This window comes from Balaenoptera acutorostrata, chromosome 2, assembly GCF_949987535.1.
Source record: "Balaenoptera acutorostrata chromosome 2, mBalAcu1.1, whole genome shotgun sequence".
In the NCBI taxonomy this organism is placed as follows: Eukaryota; Metazoa; Chordata; class Mammalia; order Artiodactyla; family Balaenopteridae; genus Balaenoptera; species Balaenoptera acutorostrata.
In genome coordinates this window covers 134,153,058-134,176,842 of record NC_080065.1, presented here as the reverse complement: position 1 = coordinate 134,176,842, position 23,785 = coordinate 134,153,058, and the positions used below count along the sequence as shown (strand labels likewise).

Below are 23,785 nucleotides of genomic sequence, written 5' to 3'. Positions count from 1 at the left end.
AGGTTTGCATCTTTCTGGCCCCCACTGTATGCTGTGTTTTGGTGTAGAGGAGAAAACACAGGAACTACAGCCAAAAGCCCCGGGCTCAAGGTCCAACTCCACACTTACTGGCTGTGTGGCCTTGGGCAAGTTGCCTCATGCCTCTGAGCCTCAATTTCCTCAGCATTAAAGTGGGGTGATGGTAACTGCCCTATCTACCTCTCAGGCCTGTTGTGAGACTCAAATCTTACAATGTCTGTGAAAAGTGACAGCACTCTGTAAACTGAAGTTTTGTAAATCGGTACATTGTGATTAATGATCTATGTGCCATCTGCTCCCCTCCCCACCAGTCAAACAAAAATAACCTGTGTAGGATTCAAGAGATGAGACTGAATAGCATCCCTATTCAGAAAGGCAAGGATTAGGTTGACAATCAGCCCACAGAAATCTTAGTGTGATTAAAGAATCAGAAAATCGTCAGTAGAGGCCTCAGGCTGCACTAATGGGAACAGAGTATGTATTTATCTTTGTTCTGTTCAGTGGAGTTTAAAAAATATTATCTTTCTTTTTTTTTGTTTTTTTTACTATTTCTTACCTATTTTCAATATATGAGGCCCTACCCCATTACTCTTTGCTTGTGGTGTTTCCTCTGCATGGCTTGTTCTCCAACCACTATCCCCTATTAGCTGTGTGACCCTGGGCAAGTTACTTCACTTCTCTGTGTCACCTCATCTGAATAATGGGGATAATAACAATACCTACACCTTACAGGGCTGCCATGAGGGTCCAGTGAGGTGTTATATGGACTGTTTAGAACAGTTCCTGACACATACAGAATTGACTATTATTATTATTTAAAATCTCCCCTACTCCCCCGAGAGTGCCCACTTATTTTTTGACAATTGGTTTAGAGGCCACTTCCTCCAGGAGGCCCATCCTGCCTTCCTGCACATGTAAGGTCACCCTGTTATAGCCTCCAGAGCAGACAATTTGTTCAGCGTCCTCCCATTAAAGTGTGAACAGTGAGAGTAGAGATGATGCCTGATTTAATATCTGCCACTGCTGCCCAGTGCCCAGTACCGTAATGGGCACATAGCAGGTTCACTGCAGAGGGATTAACTAACAGCCCGAATTCAGAGGAACAACCACAGATGAAGGAGGGGGCTATTAATCCTGTCTATGACAACCATCTCCAAGAGCAGAAGGGCTCATGGGGATGGGGGAAGAGGGAAGGTGGGGCAGACTTGTTCTCTGGGGCTCTGGAGGGCAGTCCTGGAACAGTGGTGGCCGCTTAAGACCACATTATTAGGTTCACTGTATATAGGAACTCTCCAGAAGTCTGAACTAAGAAGAGAGCCAGGTGGGCTGAGCCCAGGTGGACAGCGCCTTGGCAGGAATGTGGGGGTGTGTTAGTCGGTGGGTAACTGTGACACTGGGTGACTGGGGTGGGAAACATGCAGAATCACACCTGGGATTTGTCCTCCCTAGCCCAGCGACCCCAGGCAGGTGACGTCAGTTTTCTCATCTGTGAAGCAGAGGTAAGGAGAGCACTCATGTCAGAAGGTTGTGGTGAGCAGAAAGGGAGATAATGTATGCAAAGTGTTAAGTTCTGTGCCAAGCACATATGAAACTTTCTGCAAAGGTTGGTTATTACTATTAATGTTGTTGCTGTTGCTAGTAATCACAGGGGATTCAAGCATTACCCAGAGGTTAGTCTAGACATTCTAGATGGGAGGCTAAATGTTAGGCTCAGAATGGCCACCCTGACTGCTGCCCAGGTGGAAGGTCCACCCTCTTCCCTCTCTTCCTTCCTTCGCCTTGCCTGCAAAAGTCTTCCAGTGGTAACCTTGGATTATGTTCTGGGCCAGGCCCCTGCGAATGCAGCCCACAGAGAGCCCAGCCACCCCGGGCAGGCTTTGGGAGATGCCTAGGGTGATTCCTGCCTCCAGGGCTGGGGGTGGGATCAAGAAAATGATGGTCGAAGGTCCTGGGAAAGAATGTCTTGAGTCTTAAAGAACCCCAGACAGATGTCTCCTCTGCCCTCCCATTAGATCAACAATCCTATACACTTAACTCTATTTGAAAATGGACAGAGTGTGAAGTTTTATGTTTCCCTGTTCTTAAACATGAAGGTGAGTTAATCTTACACAATTTGCTGCTCACCTGCAGTATTTGCTGTAGTTCCTAACTGGTCTCCTCTGTTCAATCTCTCCCTTTCTACTCTGATGTGAGCTTTAATTGCCCCCAAATGTCAACACATAGCATAACCCCCTCCTGCTTGTACCTTGTCAGTAGCTCCCCAGGGCCCAGACACCAGTTTCCTTTGTGACTCAGATGATGAAAGATCTTCACATGCTGCCTGTACTCCCTGTGGTTTATCGTCATTCCCTCTGTAATTCCATCCCTTCCCAGGATGGGCAGGCAAGAAGTGAAAGGGAAAGCATCAGAGAGAGAACTTGGAATCCATTCTGATTTTTTAAGAAAGGCGATCATTTATAGACCTGTAGTTCAAGCATTAACTTTTTTTTTTTTAATTGTATGCTTCCTGCATGCTGAGTGCTTTTCTTGCACAAATCCAATTATCCCCCATAGTAGACAGGAGATTGTTATCTCCATTTTTAGTTGAAGAAACTGAGACTAGGGATTAAGTGGAAGGAGTAGAGCTGGGATTCAAACCCTGGCAACCTGACACTGCAGCCAGTGCGCTCAGCTCCCACATTATGCTGCCTCTATTATTAGTTACCAATCACACTCTCAGTTATGGACCTGGAGGATAAGGCCCTACTTGAGGCTCCATTTTACCTCTGCCTGCTTCTCTGGGCTGTAAGCATGCTGACCGTTTTGTGCCCTGAGCATGGCTTCTGTGCCTCTCTTCTTTCTACTCTGCCATTTTCTCCACCTGGAATGCTGTTCCCCCAGTGTTTCTGAGGTTCCTGGCTAGAAGGTGTTCCTTGAGTCTTCTGGGCCTTTATTTATTCTCTTTGATGGACACTGGCCAGATATGACCTCATGTCACAGGAATTGGTGACAGAGTCTTAGTTTCTCTGCCTCACTAGGAGATTTGGGGGTGCAGGGACCCGACGCTTCCCCTCTGCTACTCCTTAGAGCTACAGCTGATTGCTCGCTGGAGGTGAGGAAATGCGATTGGTCCCTCCAGCTTCCCAGCACACTCCTAGATCAGTTTTCTTCTTGGTTCAAGTAAAGCTAAAATAAAATCCCCCTTGGTTTCATATCAGCTGGATCTGCTCTTTGCAAACCCTTCAACAAGAATGGGCAGGAAGAATAAATATTTATTCTATCTGACTCCATCTTCAAAAGAAATCCTTAGTATAAATTATCATAATTTCTCCGTTCTAAGATTTCACTGATTTAAAGATATCTTATCTACTAAATAATAGCTTTTTGAAAAAAAAATCAGAAAAATGAACAGATTAATATATCAAATTTAAGATATGTTCTGATTTAAAAAATATGTCTTGGTATCAATGAAATATTTTAAAAAATATGGTCCAATTCAATTTTGATTTTTTTTCTTTTGATTCTGGTGGTCTCAGAAAGAAGGCTCCAAGCCTTGACTAAATCACTGTGAAGCATGGGCAGGTGTCAGCCATGTCCCAGCCCTGAACCCCTGGGGTTTGCTGGGTCAACAAGGGCATGGCAGACCAATCATATACCAATGGCAGCCCTGAGGCCCCCAAGGCCAGTGGACAGGTTTTCTCCCCAGCAGAACTATGTCCATGCTCTGCTGACACCTCATGACCACGTTAGTGGTTCTGGGGAAAGCTGACTAGGAGTTCATCATGTGATCTTGGGCAAGACACCGCCGCTTGAGCCTCAGTTTCCCCAGTTGTAAAGTGAGAGGCATAAGATTAGATAGGCGGTTTTCAAATGTTCTTCAGATGGAGCTTTGGGATCTGAGAGGCTTCTTTAGGGGCTGCCTTGGGAGTAGGAAGATGGAATGGACTGTACTCAGTATTTTCATTCCCACTTCCCCCAGAGCAAGTCTTTGCTTAAGATTTTGTTTGCAAAAAGTAGTTTGAAAAGCACTGGTAAATGGCATTCTGGGGTCTTTCCAACATTAGTCTTGAATATATACTCTTGTATGATCTAAGGACAGTGCTTCATTCCTCAGCCTGGACACACCCTCAGAATCCTTCTCACCAGTGCTCCAGGCAGACACTCCCAGACTCAACTGCAGTTTAATCCAGGGGTTGGCAAGCTTTTTGTGTAAAGAACCAGATAGTAGCTATTTTAGGCTTTTCAGGCCACATGTGGGCGGGGCCTCTGTTGCAAATACTCAATCTGCACTTATAGCAAGAAAGCAGCCATAGACAATACATAATGAATGCCCATGGCTGTGTGCCAATAACACTTCATTTAAAAAAAGACGTGGTGGACTGGATTTGGTCTGCCAGCTGAGGTGTGCTGATACCTGTGCTATAATAAATACTTCAGCCTGACAGGTGAAGAAATTGAAGCCCAAGGAGGGGATTCAAGGAACTGGATTTGGTTGGAACCCCCGTCCCCCGGACAGCGAGCATGCTTCCACCACTCCACACTGCTCACTTAGCCATGGCCCTTACCCTGATGTGGATTGCGGGCATCTGAGATTACATGGTTGAGGGAATGGTGCCTGGAAAAGACACGTGCCCCACTTCTCCCTCTCAGGATATCAGCTTTCTCCTAGGTTCTTAGAGGGCTATAAAAAGCCCCTGAGCTTGCCTCCTGTGGGACGTGCTGTCGGTAAATTCCCCAGAGCTGGAATGACTGCAATGTGGTGCCACGTTCTGCCCTCTCTGCAGCCTGACAGCTGTGCCGGGAGAAGAGTCAGGCCTGGCAGGCTCTGCCTCTCCACCCCCACTTGGGGTGTGGCTGGGATTCCCCCAGTGGAATTTTAGATGGAGGACAAACCCTGCCTGGGCCCTCCTGGGGCAGGCTCTTTGCCAGTTCCAGGAGGATGAGTGTTTCTTGAATTCTAAACACCAAAACTCCAAGGGCCACAGTGGGAAGAGTGTAAAGGGTAAGAAACAAAAATCTCACACTAGCTGCCTGGCCATACCATTCATTGATGGAGGGCGTCTATCCTGGAATTGTTTAGATCCCCTTTCCCTCCCATGCTTCCCACCTTGAAATCTTTACCTAGTAAGTCCTTGTGGCTTATCTGGCAAGTCCTTCACATAATTGACCTGGGAATGCCCCTCTCCACTGGAGAAGCAGTGGAGAGCAATGGTAAAGAATTTATGTTTGGAGGTGGGCAGGGCTGGGTAAATAAATTGACCTTTCTAAGCCTCAGTTTCTTCATCTGTAAAATGGGGATATTTTAAAAAATACATATACAACACATTTTAAAGTAGGTGCTGAAAATAAATTACAGTAAATAAACTTAAAATGCATCGGATGGCAAAGTCATGATGAACATTCCCATCAAATTCTGTTGGGAGGTGGTGGCAGTGAGACTGCAGGGCTCAGGGAAGATAAATATCACAAATGTATCCAAAGCTTCAAATTACCTGTGCATTCACACACTGACGTGGGCCACAAACATGCCTTCACAAGAACTGTACTTATTAGTCTACCACAGAACCAGATTTTGCCATAAACTACAAAATTTTTAATACAAAGTTGTATTTACATCTGTATAATTGATATACATGCCCTAGCCGTGATTTGAGAAAATAAAAGCTGCACTCTGTACAGACACTGTCCACTCACAACTGCTGGCAACATTTTTGGATGGAATTTCTCCCACAGTAAAATTAATGGCATATTTTATGTACATGAAAGTCAAACTGTATCAACTTCATGATTGTTGAGAGAATTAAATGGCTCAATGTACATATGTAAACTGCCTGACTCATGGTGAGCGCTCAGTTGGCTATTATTAAACATCTTCTATGTGCTAGACACTGGAAATGAGATGTAGAGACAGTCTCAGAGCACAGGTTTCACATACACACAGAGGAGGCATTTAAGTTAGTACAGTACAATCTTCTAAAAGCTGAGACTGAGGAGGGTGGTGCTAACCCAGAGTCAGTGGGAAGGTTGAGGGAGGATGTGGCAGGTAGTTTTCATGGAGGTGATGCTGAGTGGTCTCTTTCAGGGAGAGGGAATAGCAGAGTCATCTTTTTGAACCTCAGTTTTTACATCCAATGGGGAGAATGTCTCAGCTGACCCCTTCACAAGGCTTTTGCCAGAGTTAAGAAAAGAAGAGAAACTCAAGGCTGAAAGGGTTCCAGAGAAAGGATTTTAGTGGTCAATTCTGTTTGAATATCCCTGCTATTACACAGGTTCCTTCTGACCCAGAGTGACCCCCCTGTGGACGACTGCCGAGTGAGAGCATGTATGATTACCAGAGGTTGCCCAAGCTCCAAAGGAAGCACTCCATGATCAACAACCCCGACACTACGTGGAAATGGACACGACTGATGAATGTGAAAAGGTTTCTAGAACTTAAAAAGCTTTATAAAAATGTATGTACTTATATTGCAGAAGTGAGTGGCTGAGCCAGCACTAGGACGTGGGATTTCTGCTTCTGTGTCCAGATCCATTTCCCAGCTGGCCCTGTGTGCTGGCACATTTATTGGAGGTTTGTCTTCTCAGGCTAGAGTTCACAGACCCTGGGAGTCCATGGCAGAGGGCAGGGTGGGGTTAGGGAAGAAGCCCTGAGAAAAATACAGTGTGTCTCTGGAAGTCCACTGCACAAAGATTTTTTGGGGGTGTTTGTTCAGTTATGTTATGGACGATAATAGAAATTTGTTTGACTTTAGATAAAATGAGACATTTCAAGCTTTTGGAAGACACTTTGGGTAACAGACCCAAACCCTAGAGTTTCACTTGGTTGAAAAGTGTGAAAGGCAGTGCTAGAGCAAGTAATGGAATCAAGCAAGGTGTTTGAGCAAGGTCAAGGGTTATGATAAACCAGTGCACTAGAACAGTGAGCATATCAGACTCACCTGAAGCTTTGCAAGAAGTACACATTCCCAAACCTCACTCCAGACCCACTGATCAGACCTCTGGGGGTATAGTTTCAGTAGGCTCCCTAGGAGATGATTCTGGGCCCAGCTGGATTTGAGAACCACTGCTTTAGACAATAGAGAGTGGTCCTTAAGGGAGGCTGGACATGCAAGAGTAGAAACAGGAAGCTCTTATAGGAGATGACAGGATATAGGAGAAGAAGCCATCCAGGATACGTTTTTCAATAACAGAATTAGGGGCGTGATTGCAGAAAGGATGAAAGCAAAGGAAACGATGAATAATGACGAAGTCTGTGTTTCTGTCCCCAAAATAGGAATCATTGAAATGGAAAATCCTGGAGCTGAAAGTGGCTGTATCCAACTCTACTCTGTGAATTTTGTATTTTTTCTTTTATTTATTCATCATCTCGACAGACATTTTTTGCGAATATACTACATGCAAAGCACTACATTAGGTGCTAGGAAAAGAACTGTGAACAAGGTAAGAAGGACCCTGCCCTCACAGAGCTCACATTAACAGCTAATTCATTCCCATAATTAATCATAACTGCAAAGATGGTAACCAATGAGACGTACAGAGTGCTAGGGTCACCTGTAATGGGGGATGTAGCTTGGGAGACAGGGAAAGATTGTCTTGAGGAAGTAATGTTTGAGCAGATCGCTAAGGATGAGCAGGAAGGAGTTAACCAGGTGAAGGTACAAAGGCCAGTGTGAGGAGAGCCCATAGTAAGAGATGGGCAGGGGCCCAAAGTCAGTTGGTGACAGGCAGGGTGGGTCCTTGAGGGCCACCACCAGGACTGTAGTCTATATCTTAAGAACAATGAGGAACCATTAAAGAGTTAAGTACGATCAGATCTACAGCTTTAAGTAACTGTCTTTAATTGCATCCTCTTCTTCCCAAATTCTACCCACAAGCATAGAAAATTCATAAGTCCCATTAAAAGCTATGATATATTACACATTTGAATAAAAGATGAATGCTTTAGGTTGAAGTATATACTCCTACAAGTCCTGTTCTCTGTAGTTTGCAAAAGGGTCATGCCTATGGAAACCTCTTGAATTGAATGACAGTTGTTTTAACTTATATATTACTGTGATCCCCATAGGAGCCACTCTGGGGCTCCCTGATCTGTGGCCACTCAGCCTCTGCTTCATTATGTTCCTGGGCACCTCCTACTCTGTCATTGAATAGCTCTTTTCATTTGTACGCTTCTCCCAGATTGTGCCCCAATTGGTCTCTGTTTAACCTCTTGTATAGCCTTCTGGAGAGTCTTTCTATTACCTCTTCTACAGGACAGCTAGTTTGAGAACTGATCCCATGTACCCCCCTTCAAATTTAGTCTTATTCACAAACAGCCCCATTTCCTTCAATAGCTCCTCACGTGATTGTGTTGTTAACAGAAAAAGAGAAACAGGAAGGGTGATCTGATTTGGTGGTGAATAAGATGAGTTCAAAATTGGGTCACTTGGAGGTTGAGTTGACTTCCAAATGGAAACTTCCACAGGCAGGAGCCAGTGCAGGAGAGTGGAGCTCAACTCATGGCTGAAAATGGACATTAAGAGTAGATGTCATAATGGGGCTTGGTTGTCTACAGGTGTGAGTTTAGAGAGAGGGCTGAGGTGGTGGGGAGAGAGGGGCAAGAGCCATCAAAGAAGAAAAAGTGAGCTTAGAGAAAAGATGGGAAATAACAGTTAGTAAGCACTTATCATGGGCCAGGCGCTGGGTGCTGGGCAAATATTACCACATTGCAGTCTCCCAGTTTTGGGTGTCATTCTTCTTGCTTTGCAGACTAGCAGAATAAGACTTAGTTGGGTCACTTGCCTTAGAGCAAGAGGAGCCCAGAGGCTATGAGCACCTATAACAGTGGGATTGGAGGTGGGAGAAGGAGAGGCAGAAAAGGCTTCTGGCAGAGGGATGGAGCAGTGCTTAACCTAGGTTTATTTGATTGCAAAATCCATGCTTTCTCCATCTTTGCAAATAGGAGAATCCATTTAGTAAACAGTAGAGGGTCAGAGCTACAGAGAAGCCCAGAAGATGGGACTGGGAAGGGTGAAAAATTAGACAAAATGGAAGCCGTTTGTGACCCTTGGATGTGGGCTTTCAGCAGAAGGTGTGACTGGAAGTGAGACTGCAGGGAGGGAAAGAAGTGTGTGGGAAGAAACAGGAAGCTGCAGTTTGTGTGTATGGTGGTGGGGTTTTATTTCTCTGTTCAATTGCAAGGTTTTTGTAGAAGGGTATGAGAAGCTAATGGTATCCAAAATCAGGGTTGTTTTTCCGAACCAAAGATCAGAATGAAATAATGATAGGCTCTTGGCAGAGAGTGGGGAGGGAAGAACTTACTCAACAGGGTACTCACCCGTGTGAGAAGTGGGGTTTGAAACTGATAGTTGAGGGAGAGGCAGAAAAAACCCTTTGTGGGACAAGGGAGTGGAAGTGATGTCTAGTGCCAGCAGAAGCCTCTTCAGGGAAGAGACTAAGTTAAATCCTATACATACACCCATTGCAGAGTGTGGCTAAAATCCAAGTAATTATATTTGATAAATGTAACATCTATCATCTACTGAATGTTTTCTAAGTGCTACCTTACGTGCATTACCTTTTCCCATGACACTCCAAATGAAATGAAACTGACATTCAGAGAAATTAAGTAATTTATCCGATTCATACAAGATCATACAACTAGGAAGTCGTGGTCAAAGCCTAAATTTGTCCATTCTCTGAACGACTCAGCTCTACTGAGTCTCCAGGCTGACAAAGATGACCTTATGGAACATGTTTGGAGGGAAAACATGAATATGAGTGCGTGTTCCTTTTGGAAGAACAGTAATTGATAGGAGTAGAGAATGAACTCAGATGTCAGGGAAGAGGTATGGGGATTCACAGCCTTGGGGACAGAAGTTGGGCAATGAGTCATGGATGGGAGCTCATCATAGGAATGGCTATGGGCTACTTGGCCAATGGAAGCCACAGATAGGGAAGATGTGGTTTTCCTAGTATAGATCTCAAAGCTGGTCCAACAAAGGCAAGACACGAGTAGGTTCTTCTACCATCTCTTAAATAATAAAAATATCACTTAATGAAAAGCAGAGCTTCAGATTACGTCTTGAGTTTCCCAGGAGACAATATGATCTCCCAGAGAATATAATTCAGCAAAACAAACTCCCATCTTGGGTTGAATGCAACTAGTTGAAAAAGAACTAGTTGTAAAGTAGAAAAGAAAGGAATTTTGGGGAAATTGATTGTTTCATATGAGCTAGGCATATCAGATACAACCTTGGACATTAAGAAGGTGTATTAAAAATTAGAGAAAATTTAGACGAAAGACTTCAAAGCAAAGATAACTCGGAAGACTAGAAAGTTCACAAAAGCAAAATTGTGAAGACACAACCATAGTCAGTAGGCAGGAATAAATAGAATAAATAAGAGAAAAAAGACACATTGGCCTTATGTACTAATATTTTATCAGTCACTCAGAAACGCCCATCAGATTGTTCAGTTATTGCACGTCAGAGATGGATTTCCGAGAGACAAGCACCATGAAGGAGCTCCAAGGATACAGAAATTATGACATGGTCCCCATCTTTGAGTTGTATACAAAATTGTCTAGTCCAGTTCTTAAAATGGAGTAGGGACTCAAAAAGTGTCCTCAGAGTCAGACCAGCTTGGGGCCAATAGAATTTTATTATGTTGAATCTGATTAATGAAAGACTGTAATTGTTACAATAGCCAGCATTTATTGATTGGTTCTCATATGCTAGGCATTATTTGAAGTATTTTCCATATACTTAATATTTATAACAACCCCAAGAAGTAGGCATCATCAGTATCCATATTTTATCCTCATTAGAGGATAAAGAGTTAAGTTACTGGTCCTGTAGAAGGTGGTGGCCATAATCATTAGTCTATAGTGAAGGTGTTACCTTCACCAATGGCTGATTCTCTTTGAATGATATTCATGAATTGGGAAGTCCTGCTGGAAGGAATTTCATTATAATGTAAGTGGTTTCTGTGTCTGTTACTATGTTATATGAATCCTGCTTTACTCATGGGAAGACACATATCCTGTTAGACTAGAAATCCTACTTCCCAGGTTTGTTTTCATTCTCAAGTCAGTTGACTTTGATGACGAGCTTCTATGCTGTAATTGCTACTGAAGATCTGAACGGTATAGTTGTGGCCTAATGGAGGTGCCTGGACCTGCAGCAGGAAGATTTGGCGTCCAAGCCCTACTCTAGGGCTTGGGCAGGTCACCTGCCACTATAGAGGCAGCCAGCAGCAAACTTAAGATCAGGACTTTGGTTTAAATCCAGCTCTGTCTCTCACATGGCGAGTGACTGTATAAGTTAATGTCAGTGACCTAATCCTGCTGTTATGGACTGAATTGTGTCCCCCACCCCCCGCAACCCATACATTGAAGCCCTAACCCCCAGTGTGACTGCATTTGGAGATAGGGCCTTTAAGGAGGCAATTAAGGTTAAATGAGGTCATAAAGGTGGGCCCTAATCTAATAGGACTGATGCCCTTCTAAGAAGAGGAAGAGACACCAGAGATCTCTCTCTTTTTCTCTCTCTGTGTACAGGGAAGAGGCCATGTGAGGACACAGTGAGAAGGCAGCCATATACAAGCCTGGAAGAGAGGCTTCACCAGGAATCAACCCAGATGGCACCTTGATCTTGGACTTCTAGCTTCCTGAACTGTAAGGATATAATTTGTTGTTTGAGCCACCCAGTCTGTGGTATTTTGTTACGGCAGCCCTAGCTGACTAATACACTGCCAAGCCTGCTTTCCTGTGAGGTAGGGATTAATGATAGTACCTAGTCATAGCCCCATCCCATCGCTTTTTCCAAGAGAAGCCATGTAAAAAGCTGAGCATGTTGCCTGGCGCATGATAAGACCTTGATGATTTCAGTTGTTACTGTTACTAATAGTGAAGTGTGGTTTCCTTCCCTGGGCACGACAGTCTCACTCCCGACGTGGTTGGTATGGGGCTGAAATGAGACCTGTGCTTCTTAAAATTTCCCTGGCAACAGAAGAGAGTGCTCACACCCTCCTGGGGATATGGGCACAAGAAGGAATTTCCACTGGAATGATTTGTGAAGACTCTCACATTTTATCTTAAAAACCCACACAGATTTTGCATCCTAGTTCATATATAGTTTTAATTCATACAGTGTTTGCAGTAGTTTCTCAGGGCAGACAGCTGAGGATCTAGACAGATGACCTGGTCCTGTGTGCCTCATCCACTTCACTCGCATTTGAGAAGGCCTTTGCAAGTCACAAAGAACTGTTCTGATGTGAGGATTTTGTGGTATGTATTTTTAAAAATCAGCATTACCATTAATCAACTTGGGGTACACTATAAAGTGTGTTTCATATTACTGATGAACTACTTGAACCACTGTTAGTGAGCTCCTACTGTGTGCCAGGCATTGGTGTCAGCAGGGTGACCACTCCGATCCGCTCCCAACCTTCCGGAAGCTTACATTCTGGCAGGGCAGGTCGACACTAGACACATAGTCGGATAACTGACTCTTAGAGTAATGGCGCATCGTGACAAGGGCTATGAAGGAGAAGGAAAGTAGGCTAGGAAAGCCCGCAGCAGGGGAGAAGGTCAGAGCCCTAGAGCATTCTGAGTACTAATAGATTCCCGGGAAGTCTGGCTTCCTAGGAAGAGTGGTCTGGAAGCAGCCCTCTTGAGTGAGGCATCAGTTATTAAGCACTTTAAACTGAGTGAGTTATGATCACTCATGGTCTGTCAAAGCTCCAGGTGGTCTGTTTTCCACAGCTCCAGGTGGGCTAGTTATGGGGATTTTGTACTGGGGACAGGGTGGTATTTGGCAACTTGTGGGGTGTGATGGGGTGAAGGGCAGTGCTCTTTGCTTTAAATGTACAATGTGGGAGGTGGGGATGGGGGCCTGAGGGATATTAGAGGTGCCTCTTCTCTCTTTTCTTTTTCCTCCCTGGCGAGTGTGTATGCTCTTTGCAGACTTGTCCAGGAGTCAGTTAACAGGTGAGAACTGCTTTACAGATCACAGCCTCGGTCCCCAAAGAGCCAAACGGAAGCCCCCTCCATTTTTTCCTGCCCTTCCAGCTCCTAATAGAGGGTGGATGCAGCATTTTGTGTGTTGGAGATGGTGTGGGTGGGGAAGTTGTCCCCAGCACCTTGACCTGGAAGTCTGGGGTCCCCTGTAGCCCTCTGAACTCTGGCTTTACCCGTAACAGGGGTGCAGGGAGGTTACCCCGACACCTGCTTTTCTTCTCATCCCTGCCCCCAGTGCCCTTCCTAATTGCTTCCACACCCCTGGCCACTCCCTTTTTTCCCCTTGGAGGCCTTAGCACAGCAAACAGGCAGATGGAGGAAGGGTGTAAGATTGTTGTAGGGAAGGGGAGGAATTTTTCATTAATAATAATAATAATAACAAGAATAATAATGCTTCTCATGTTGGCACAGCACTCGCCAGTTTACCAAGTGCATTCACACCTGTGATCTCCTTCGATTCCAGAGGTGGGAAGTTACGACACTGGTGTTCTGGTTGTCAGCCTTTGACACTGCCCCCATGTTCAAGCAGGCCACTTTTTTTACAGACATGAGCCCATTGAGGTGTCCAGGCCTTTACTTAAGCACGGGCCCCAATGAATGCCCCCCATAAATGCCCTCTCTCTCCTCCTGTCAATTGCAGTTTCAACCAGCCCCCACCATGTCTGTGAAACTTTATCAAATACTCTCCCCTCCTGAAAAAGAGTCCAAGCAAGAAGGGGTCTCAGAGACCGTGTGGTCTAACCTCGTCACTAGCCCAGAGAGAAACAGGGTAGGTTAAGGTCACACAGCTTGTCAGGAACAGAGCCAGGGCTTGGACACCCATGTGCCTCCCACACGCACTCCTGCAGCTCCTCCTCCCGATACCCTGGGTAGCTGCACACTTCGGTCTCCTGGGGCTTCTCAGCGTGCGAACAGTAGGGGCTTCGCATGTCCGGTGGTTTTCACGAGTGTGACTCGTTAGCCCTATTTTACTTTCGTGGGGGTTGGGGGGGGGAGGTGGGATGGGGTCAGAGGAGCTCGCCGTCCTCAGGAATCCTGGGGGGAATTCTTTTATGAAGTTAAAACTCCAAGTGTATGAAAACGCTGGTTTCACAAACAGGAGGCGACTCAGTTCCGGGACAAGTCCCTAACAGACGAGTCCCTAACAGACCCCTAGCTGCCCTGGCCCAGGAGGCACCTGTACCCACAGCGCCCGGCCTTCGACCCCCCCTACGCGCTCCACGCGCCCATGCTCCTCGCCCCGGCCCCACCGCGCGTCTCTCCCTCGTCCTCTCTGGCCTCTAGATCGCTCGGTTCTCCCCTCCCCACCAAGCAACAAGTGTGGGCACCGCTTTTCTTCTTACCGCGGCCTCGGTCCATGGCGCCGGCGATCGGTCGCTCGGAGCAGGGCGCGGTGCCTCCGGCGGGGCCGGCGGCTGCGGGCGTGCGGAGCTCTTCAGTCCCGCCCGCTGGAGCGCCCTCCGCGCGTCCCCTCCCCCGACAGGATGCTCGCCCAGCGCCCCCGCCCGCCCTCGCCTGCCCCTGCACGCTGCTCCCGGAATAGACCCGGAGCCCGCCTCGCCCCCTGGGCCGCCGGTGTCCCTTGTCCCGCACACGCTCCGCGCCATGCCCTGCCTTTTGCAAGTCCTCATGCCCCTCCGTGAGGGGCTAGAGGACCCACATCCCAGTTCACGCGCTTTCTTTCGTACCCGCGCCGTGCGTCCCACCCCGACCCAGACCAAGGCGTTGTTCAGCTCTGCTTGCATTCCGCTAGTGACGAGGGGCTTACTACTGCACTTCCCAGCCCGGTCCATTTTCAGATTGTACAGACTGTTAGAACCTGTTTTTCAGCAATGGAATCAAAATCTCTTTCCCTGCCGCTGCCACCCATTTCCTGGCTTTTGGTTTATCTTCTCCATTAAACAGGTCTTTCCTGGGCACCTTCTAGAGCGAGACAGTGGTCCAAACTCTATGCTGGTACAATGTCAATAATGGTGTAAAAGAGGAGTGAAGTAATAAAGATCTTTAAAAAACAAAACCACCTAGGAAAAGGAGAGAAAGAGAGAATTGCTAAAAGGTGGGCAATGGCTTGGGACACATCCAACTTTCGAGGTTCCCTGTGCACTAAAACGTGAAGAATGCCAACACAGAGTGATAAAAATTGTGGAAATGAACGCTTTTTTAGCATACAAATGCAGTGCAATGTTAAGTGTGCTCTTCCCAAAGTAATTACAGGATGTAGAAAAAATATTGCTATGGCCAGTGTGGTCAGGAATGGGATTTAAGTTTAAAGTTGTATGAAGAATGTCAACATCTTTCATCCTATTAGTGTGTCTCTGTGTAAGTAGGTCCAAACCGTTTATAGACAATATGAAATGTCTAAATTTAAGACCCTTCATAAAGTGAAGTCTAGACCGAGTTCTCCTTCTAGACACTCCTCCTCCCCAAGATAGGCCAGGTCACAGTTTGAAGTTTTGGCTAGGGCACTCCTTTACTTAGAACATTCTGGCATTGGGACCATCTTGTGCAAAGGCACAAGGAAGGACTTGGGAAAAAGCATCCTGTGTTTTCCTGGCCTGGGACTATTTCCTCCATTGCTTTGATGGGCAAGTTGAAATTAGCCCTGGCTTCGCCAGATTGCATCAGTAGTTTGTTTAGTATATCTGTGTATGAGCACAGAGGAAATATGGTGTAGTGAAAAAACAACGGGATTGGAGTCTGAAAACTTGTGTGTGAGCTCTTGCTCTTCTAATTACTAAGTGTACAACTTTAAGCCTATGAGGTTTGCTTGCTCATCTGTGCTGTGGGAAACCTCATACTGACCTCACAAGGCTGTTAGGAGGGCAAATGAAATGATGGTACAAACCCACTTTGTAAGCCGTAAATAGCTGTGAGCTGTTATTGTTTGCCAATTCCTCTTTGTTCCTGCCCACTTTTCCAATTTGAAAAGGTCAGTTTAAATTCTAAAGCAGACAACCAACGATTTACAAGTGGGTTAACTTCTAAAAGTTCACTGTTTGAATTCTGAAACACTTGGAAACAAGGCTATAAATTGTAGTTAGGTTTCCAGGCTAGCCCATTTATACTTTAAAAAGCATAATATTTCACTTGAAGTAAATTTTAAAAATATGTAAAACGTAATTGTTGCAAGAACAGATGGAGGCTTAGAACTTTTAGAAACTTTAAGAAACTTTCAGACTCTGGATGTTTAGAAGAGAATTGGAACAGAAAAATCAAAAAAGCTAAAGGGAATTTATATGCACCTATGGAAGAATTTGTGGAGTGGAATTAACTGAGCTGTGGTCTAGGAAAGATTTAAAAATGGGAGAACACAGTCTGCACAGTTTTCCTAAGGATTAACAAAAAGAAGTCGCTCTGAAGGTGTAGTGGTTCTGGTTTAATAATTACCCACAATGCCCGCTAGGTGGCACTGTTGACTAAATTGACTACAGCTTGGTTGCTGTTAGGAAACTGGGTGAGGTGGATGAGGAGGCTGTGGGTTTGGGACAAGGAATAACTATATATTTTTTCTGTACTTTTCCTTTACTTAGGCCTATAGTCACCATAAAAACTATCCCCACTTTTCATCAGTCCACTTAGGAACGTTTGTTGCATTCTGTGCCAATTTCTATTGGGAGAACTAATGCTAAGTAGAAATGATCTCCATCCTTAAGGAACCTACAATCTAGTAGAGGAGATAAATATGTACAAAATAATTTAATTAAAAATTATTATGTGAAAAGTGCCAGAGGAGAGATAAAGTGCTTTTGGAATTCATTAAGACAAAGCAAGAATATCTTACTGATCATGGAGACAGTAATGGATGGCAGACACTTGGGTGAGCCTGCAATGAGAAGATAACATTACAGGCAGTGAAAACAGTGAGAGCAAAGACATAGAGATAGAAAACTGCAGGATGTGTCTGTAAAGCAGTTTGGTCTGGCTAGATTGTAGGGTATCAGGTGGGAAGTGCTGGAATGAGAATGGGGATGGAAGTTGTGGATGCCAATGCCTGGTTTCTCCTCCCTTTTCCACTTCCCTGTATGAATACAATTCTCTGGAAAGGATTTTTAGGATCTGCCTCGTATCTTCCCTTTTCTTATTGTTGTACTAAGTTTTCTAGGTTTGCCTGGTGCTTGTCTAAAGAAGTCTGTGCAGAGAGCTCCAGCTCTGTAAAAAGATATCAAATTTGGTCCCAGTGAACAATTCCAGGAAAAAAGCTTTCAGCTCCCACATGCTCCTAGTCTTGTGAAAACAAATGATACTCCCCAGTCTCATTCTTAGCTTATCAGGTGGAACTGGGAAGCCCTGGGAAAGAAAAATTTGGAGGCTAAATGTTCTTTGTCCCAGTGAGAGAAGCATACTTTAGCCTTCTAACCTGTCACTTTGCCTCCAGGTCTGCTTCCATTGTGGCTGCTACAGTGACCGTTCCATGGTTCCAATCAGATCCCCCTTAAAAGTACTTGATGGCTGTCCTTTGCCCTCAATGTAGAGTTCAAATTCCTTACTATAGTATTTGGGGTGCCTTCCTCACTAAGCTCCAACCCACCATTCCTCAGAGCAGACAAGCAGTGATCTCAGGAGACCCTGGAAAGAGTAAGAAAAACCACCGACTTGGGGCTCAGATCTGGGTTCTTGAACTGACTCTGTTACTGTGTCACTCTCAGTTCTTCCATTGGGTCGTCAATGTATAATTTCCTACTTAGGTCTCTCCTTACCTCTCCGTGGCCCCCCAGATTGCAAGTACTGTGAGGGTGGGTGCTGTGTCTTACTTATTGCGAGCTCCCTAGGGCCTAGCACAGTGCCCGGAACTTAGTAAGTGGTAGCAAGTATTGTGGGGTGAGTCAGTGAATAAATGCTCAAGGACTCACGAGGTTTCTATTAATGCAGGTATTTTTGGGGTGGTCTCCTTTATCCTCTATTATCTATTTGCAGAGGAAAATGAGATTGCAATGATGTGTTCTGGGAGCAATGCCTCTGTGTTTCCCAGCCCCACTGCCTGCCGCTGCAGACATGCAGCCCAACCCATGGGGCTTCTTCTTGGCTCAGGGCCCTGCTCCCAAACTCCTTTGTGCAGGGTGAGCCCCAGAGCCCCTTGCTCGAGTGTCTGTCCAATGCTGGTCGCTGGATGAAAACCTCTCTTGTTCCACTCAGCACAATGTCCCCATTATAGCCCCTATCCAGGGAAATGACACATGCCTGCTGGTCCACCCTGGGCCCCGGAAAGCAGATAGAGATCTGAGTGGCGGCTGCTGGGAGAAGGAGAGTTTCATGGCTGGATGAAAACCTCTCCTTTTGTTGCATCTTCAGGTTTTGGTTCCAAGGCACCAGGCTCCTACCTGCACCCAGGCCACAGGTTCACCTTCAGCTGTCACAGAGCCCGGAGCGCTGTTGTGTCTGGAGGAAAAGGAGCTTTTATTCTTGTGCCCCAATGCTGCACATCCCTTCCCGTCGGGTCCTTCCTCAAGAAAAGAGCACTCTTGGCTCCTTAAGTGAGGCTCACAGGCCGAAGTGCCCACAGGACCAGTCAGGGGAGGTCTGTGTGTGAGCCAACCACCTGGCAAAGCAGAGCACTCTTGTTCCAGCTGAAAGGCCAGGAGCCAGCAACTCGGCGAAGTGTGGCCAGGGGGAACATGGGCCTGGAGTGGCCAGATCTTCAGACTTTTCAGGAGAACCCGGGAATCCAGATTTCAGCTTTTGATTTTAAAATGTTGGTAACTAAGTTCAACTGTTTTAAAACATTGCAGGGGCCAACTAAAATACCCCTGTGGGCTTAAGCTGGCATACAGGCTACCCCTTTGGAACCCTGAGAAAAACTGTGGGTCCATGAAGACTTCTAGAGAGTCTGTCCAGCTGGATGCCTCAACCTGGGGGCCAAGGTGATACCCAACCCTTAACACTGCAGCAGGGACTAACTCTCTTTTGAAAGGCTGTGCTGCATGCGCCCTGTTCATCTCTAGGCTGCAGGCTGACGCCAGGGTGCAGAGTCCAAAGTGAATTTCTTAAACCTGGAACTAGAAAAACTTTAGAGCTGAGAGGAGCCTGAGAGATTAGCCAGTCTGGTTGCTTCGTTTGTCAGGTGAGGAAACTGAGGCCAAGAGAGGGGAAGAAAGCTCGCCTGAAATCACACAAGATCTTAGAGACAGAACTGGGAGTGGTGCCCAGGGCTCTCTTGATGTCAGGTTCTGCCATATACAGCTGTGAAACCTTGAATGAATTACTTATCAAGGGCTCAACCTTGAATGAATTACTTATCAAAGGCTCAATTTCCTCATCTGTAAAATGAGGATGAAAGTCGTACCCAGAGGATTAAGTGAGATCTGTAAAGTGCTTAGTGTAAAAGTGCAAGTTATTGTAATCAAGTGGGTTTCCTCTGGAGACATTGTCAGATGCTTATGGAAATATTAAGGAACACTGAAATCTCAGCCGCACATCCAGGCTGCCCCCTGCAGGGAGTTTTGTGTAAACCAGACCATTGGATATGTGATAGATTCTGCCAGCTTCCTCCTTCCCTGTAGGAACATCTGATACCCTTAGATACGAGGACTATGGAGCTTCTAGCTCCTGTTACCCACAGAGTCTGAGAACAGGTGGCATTTTGTAGGTATATTTTTAAAAATTAAATAGTGCTGTTATTTTGTCAGAAGGACCAATTGCTTGGGACAGTTTCTCCTGATCCAGGTGGGCAAGACCCTGTGTGCTAGGCAGTCCCATTTCGTTTGTATGACAATGAATTCTTTATCCACAAGAGAGCTTTGGGAGCAAAAAAGGCTTTTGGTCCAGGCCCTACAAGCACCTTCCATGACTGACCGAGGCACATGTTGACCCCTTCACATGTGCTCACTAGGCTTCCCTAGTGAGTCCCATGGCCCGTTGGTCGCTCTGGCGGGGGCAGATGCCTGCACTACTTAAACTGGGATCGTGTGATCTCCCTCACACAGAGATCAAAGCTGACAATATTAATTCACTCTGGGGGCCAGTGTGTTTGTCACAGCTCCATTAGTGGCAAGTGACATAATCACAACTCAGACCAGCTAAAACCAAAAAGGGAATTTATTAGCTCGGAAGGTAACTGGGGATTTGAAGGGTGAAGTTGGATTTAAGGTAAGCTTAGATCCAGGAACACAAACAGAGTGGTTGCTACTTTCTTTCCATCTCCTGACTCCACCCTCCTCTGTTTAGTCTTCAGGTGGTGTCTCAATCTGTAGCAAAGAAGGCCACAAGGCTCCAGGCCTGCACACCTTTACTGGTGGAAATTAAGGTGAGAAAGGCTTGCCTCTCATCCTGTAGTTCCAGCACCGGGCCAGAGGGGGCACTGACTGGGTGAAGCACCTGATCTAAGAATGGGGGAGATGCTGAGCAAACACACCTCCCCTGCAGCCAGGTGCTGTGCCTGAAGCACATCATTCAGTCCTTACCAGCTAATGAAATAAGTGCTGTTATTCCTGTTTTGCAAGTCTAATTTCATGTGGTGTATTAGTTTGCTAGGGTTGTTGTAACAAAATACCACAGACTGGACTTCCCTGGTGGTGCAGTGGTTAAGAATCTGCCTGCCAATGCAGGGGGCATGGGTTCGATCCCTGGTCCGGGAAGATCCCACATGCCGCGGAGCAACTAAGCCCGTGCACCACAACTACTGAGCCTGCGCTGTAGAGCCCGTGCTGTGCAACAAGAGAAGCCACCACAATGAGAAGCCTGTGCACCACAATGAAGGGTAGCCCCCGCTCGCCGCAACTAGAGAAAGCCTGTGCACAGCAACGAAGACCCAATGCAGCCAAAAATAAAACAAAAAAAACCCCCAAAAACATATTAATACCACAGACTGGGTGGCTTAAACAATGGAAATTTATTTTCTCCTGGTTCTAGAGACTGGAAGTCCACAAGCCAGGTGTTAGCAGAGTTGGTTTCCTCTGAGGCTTCTGTCTTTGGCTTGCAGATGGTAGCCTTCCTGCTGCCTCATCACCTGGTCTTTCCTCTGTGCACCTACATCCCTGGCGTCTCTCCCTGTGTCCTACTCTCCTCTTCTTATAAGGATATCAGTCAAATCGGAATAGGGCTCATCCTTACAGCCTCATTTTTACTTATCACCTCTTTAAAGGCCCTGTCTCAAATACAGCCACATTCTGAGGAAATGGGGGTTAGGGCTTCAACATATGAATTTGGGGGGGACACAGTTTAGCCCATAACCCTCCCTAGTAAATGGTGAGGCTGAGATTTGTACTCAGAGAGGCTGAGTCTAGCCATGGTGCTGTCATGTTTCTGCCACAGCTCAGGGTAGTGCCCACATAGGCAAAGTCTTTACAACCCAGACCGGCAGCGGGAGGGATGGTATCCAATGAAAACCTTAGCAAACAGGAAGTCCCTGGTGGAATATGAGAGTTTTGGCTCCCTGGGGTGGCTGGGGCTAACCAGGCCCTGCCTGATTGTCAAAGTACTTGTGTTTTCTTTTCCCTGAAGCATCTTCAGATTATTTTCCTTTAGCTTCCCGAAGACCAGTCCTCATGAAGAAAGTGAGGGAATACTCATCCTTACTCCCCTCCCACTTCTGTCAGAGGGAACAATATTTCCCAAAGTCTGGAATTCAGACTAGTGCTGAATATGTAAGGTAAGTGTAGATGTGACTCAGGCCAACATATTTGCAGAGTTATGAATTTATTTGAGTTTGCATTAAAAGCATAAAATCGGTCCTTATTTGATATTGATAAAAAGAAGAGTCAGGAATGAGCCAATTGAAAGAAAAATATCACACAAATAGCATTAAGTAAATAAATAATCTGATGAAACTTGTGGAGGTGGTGTTTGAGTGACTGAAATTTGGGAAACCCTAGGATAGTTTCCCCCCGAGGAGGAAACCCTTTTGGTCATGGGCATAGGTGTCCACCTTACTTTTTTGACCTGATTTATCTATACACTTGGCCCTCATTTGCCCTGAGGACTAACCATGGGGGCGACTGCAGGCCTTTGGTGTCTCTGCCCGTGCCCCTGTGCCAGTCACATTGGAGGCCAGGTGAAGAGGCAAGTGGACGCTTGGGTGATAGTGAGACGCCAGCCCTTGTCGTCATGGCTTCTGGGTTTTATTTATTGAGAGTCTTGTTCTAGGGCTTATGAATAGCTTGGCAGTGGCCCACAGCTCTGTATGTAAAAGCAGGTATTTATCACTGTGAGATCAAGAGTTTTGGCAACTTGAAGTCTGATGTGGAATGAAGTATTTAAAATTTAATTACACATGGGGCATTAACAGAGTTGGCATAACTCCGCAAACTCAATTCATAATCTCTGTGAATTTTAGCCGTGCTTTGTTACCCTTAAATTCCAAGCCCTTCTACCCTACATTTGGCTCTGTTCAGTGGCCAGCTGCAGCTGCTGACACCGTCCACAGCCAGACCCCATGTTTCCACACCAGGTGCCTCGTGAGGACGAGCAGCTCTGGATGCAGGAGAGCTGGCCGCTTGTCCTGATCTGCTCAAATGCTCAGTGGGCCTGTTCTGTGGCTGCAAAATGCAACCATTGTATTGGCTTTAAGCTCGAACCTTCTATGATTTCTGTGGCCCCCCCAGGTTGTGTTCTGCTTTATTAACATAAGGTTGCCCTCCAGTGTCCAGAGAGGTCATGTGCACAGGGAAAGGGATCCCTTCTAGAACTTCAGAAGGTCAGACACAAAATGTTGTTATGTCTGTCCAAAAAAAGAAAGATGGTTTATAGCAGCAATTCTCGAGCTTCACTGTGTGTGTGAATCACCTGGGAGTCTTATTAAAATATGGGTTCGGATTGAGTAGGTTGAGAGGGGGCCTGAGATTCTACATTCCTCACAAGCTCCCTGGTGACTCCAGTGCTGCTGGTTGGGGACCACACTTTGAGTGGCTAGACTTAGAGCAATTCTCCCTGCTTCTGGTAGGTTAACAACCATAGTGCAAGCCAGACAGTCTCCACGAAGCCTGCATGAATGAGAGGTGTCCTCCCATTCCCTCTGCATGTTCTGGTCTCTGCCTGCCTTCTCACCTCTTATAATGTCACTCTCCCCTTCCTTTGCTTTGCCCCAATGTATTTTAGTTCCTCAGGTACATCAAGCTTTTACTCATCTCAGTGCCTTTGCATATGCTGTTCTCTGTGCCCAGAATGCTCCCACCCCCACTTTTCCCGTGGTACTTTGTTGTCATCCTTCAGTAAGGGCATGAAGTGAGTTTCTTTCTGCTCCTCTTTTCTGGTGCCCTATTTGTGTCTCTGTGGCAGTTAACTTTGTGTGCCATCTCTTTTTCTGTTTACTTATTTACAATCTGTTTCCTCTTTTAGACCAGAGCTACACGAGAGCTCACACCTGCCTTGCACACAGTTGTATCCTCAGTGCTCCTGCTTCACAGCAGATGCTCAGTAAGTAAATATTTGCTGGGCCTGTGTGTAGCCAGGGAGCAAGGGAACATTCTTGAGTTTACTTTTGCACATTTGAGCCACCTGTCTCAAGGGGCTGTGGTGGGGATGATACTTAGAAGAATCATAGAATGAAAGGTCAGGAAAGGGGCTCCTTTTAAGCCACATCTCATCATCAGAGATGTCAAAATGTGAAAAAAGTATATATCTTAGAATGGATGAAATAAAGTAAGTGTAACGTTTCTTAAACAGTTATGTCAAATTAGTTTTTGCAACATTAAATTAAACAAAGAACTTCCTAGGACTTTTGGCAATGTGCTTGTGATTCTCTGAGGGGAGGGACAGTGGCTGTGGCCGAGACCCTGTGATTCACTTACCCAGTGGCCATTCCCTGTCTGCCCCGTTTCTCTTCTTTGCCAGTGGGGCACCTGACTCCAACTATCAAGG

General features: G+C 46.0%; 1 protein-coding gene and 1 long non-coding RNA gene across 8 annotated transcripts in view; one reads left to right on the top strand and one right to left on the bottom strand.

The window, feature by feature from the left end:
- Positions 1–14,466, bottom strand: part of AFAP1L1 (actin filament associated protein 1 like 1) — a 73,111-nt gene extending 58,645 nt beyond the window's left edge. For 2 of the 5 annotated variants that reach the window (XM_057539823.1, XM_057539825.1), the window contains exons 1-2: positions 14,338–14,400; positions 2,264–2,383 (exon numbers count right to left, since the gene is read on the bottom strand). Coding sequence is in view for 3 of the 5 variants with exons in the window: in XM_057539821.1 (XP_057395804.1) it covers positions 14,338–14,353 (16 nt within the window). In the remaining 2 variants the exon portion in view is untranslated. Of the gene's footprint in view, positions 1–2,263; positions 2,384–14,337 lie in introns of all 5 variants that reach the window. The other 3 variants (XM_057539821.1, XM_057539822.1, XM_057539824.1) reach the window with 2 other exon arrangements.
- LOC103002870 (uncharacterized) overlaps positions 1–23,785 on the top strand; it is a 134,064-nt gene that overhangs the window by 60,919 nt on the left and 49,360 nt on the right. For all 3 annotated transcript variants that reach the window (XR_451583.2, XR_009007072.1, XR_009007073.1), the window contains exons 4-11: positions 6,267–6,418; positions 7,268–7,434; positions 11,534–11,650; positions 12,126–12,262; positions 18,284–18,683; positions 20,156–20,234; positions 21,431–21,578; positions 23,264–23,341. This is a non-coding gene — a long non-coding RNA (uncharacterized LOC103002870). The remainder of the gene's footprint in view (positions 1–6,266; positions 6,419–7,267; positions 7,435–11,533; positions 11,651–12,125; positions 12,263–18,283; positions 18,684–20,155; positions 20,235–21,430; positions 21,579–23,263; positions 23,342–23,785) is intronic.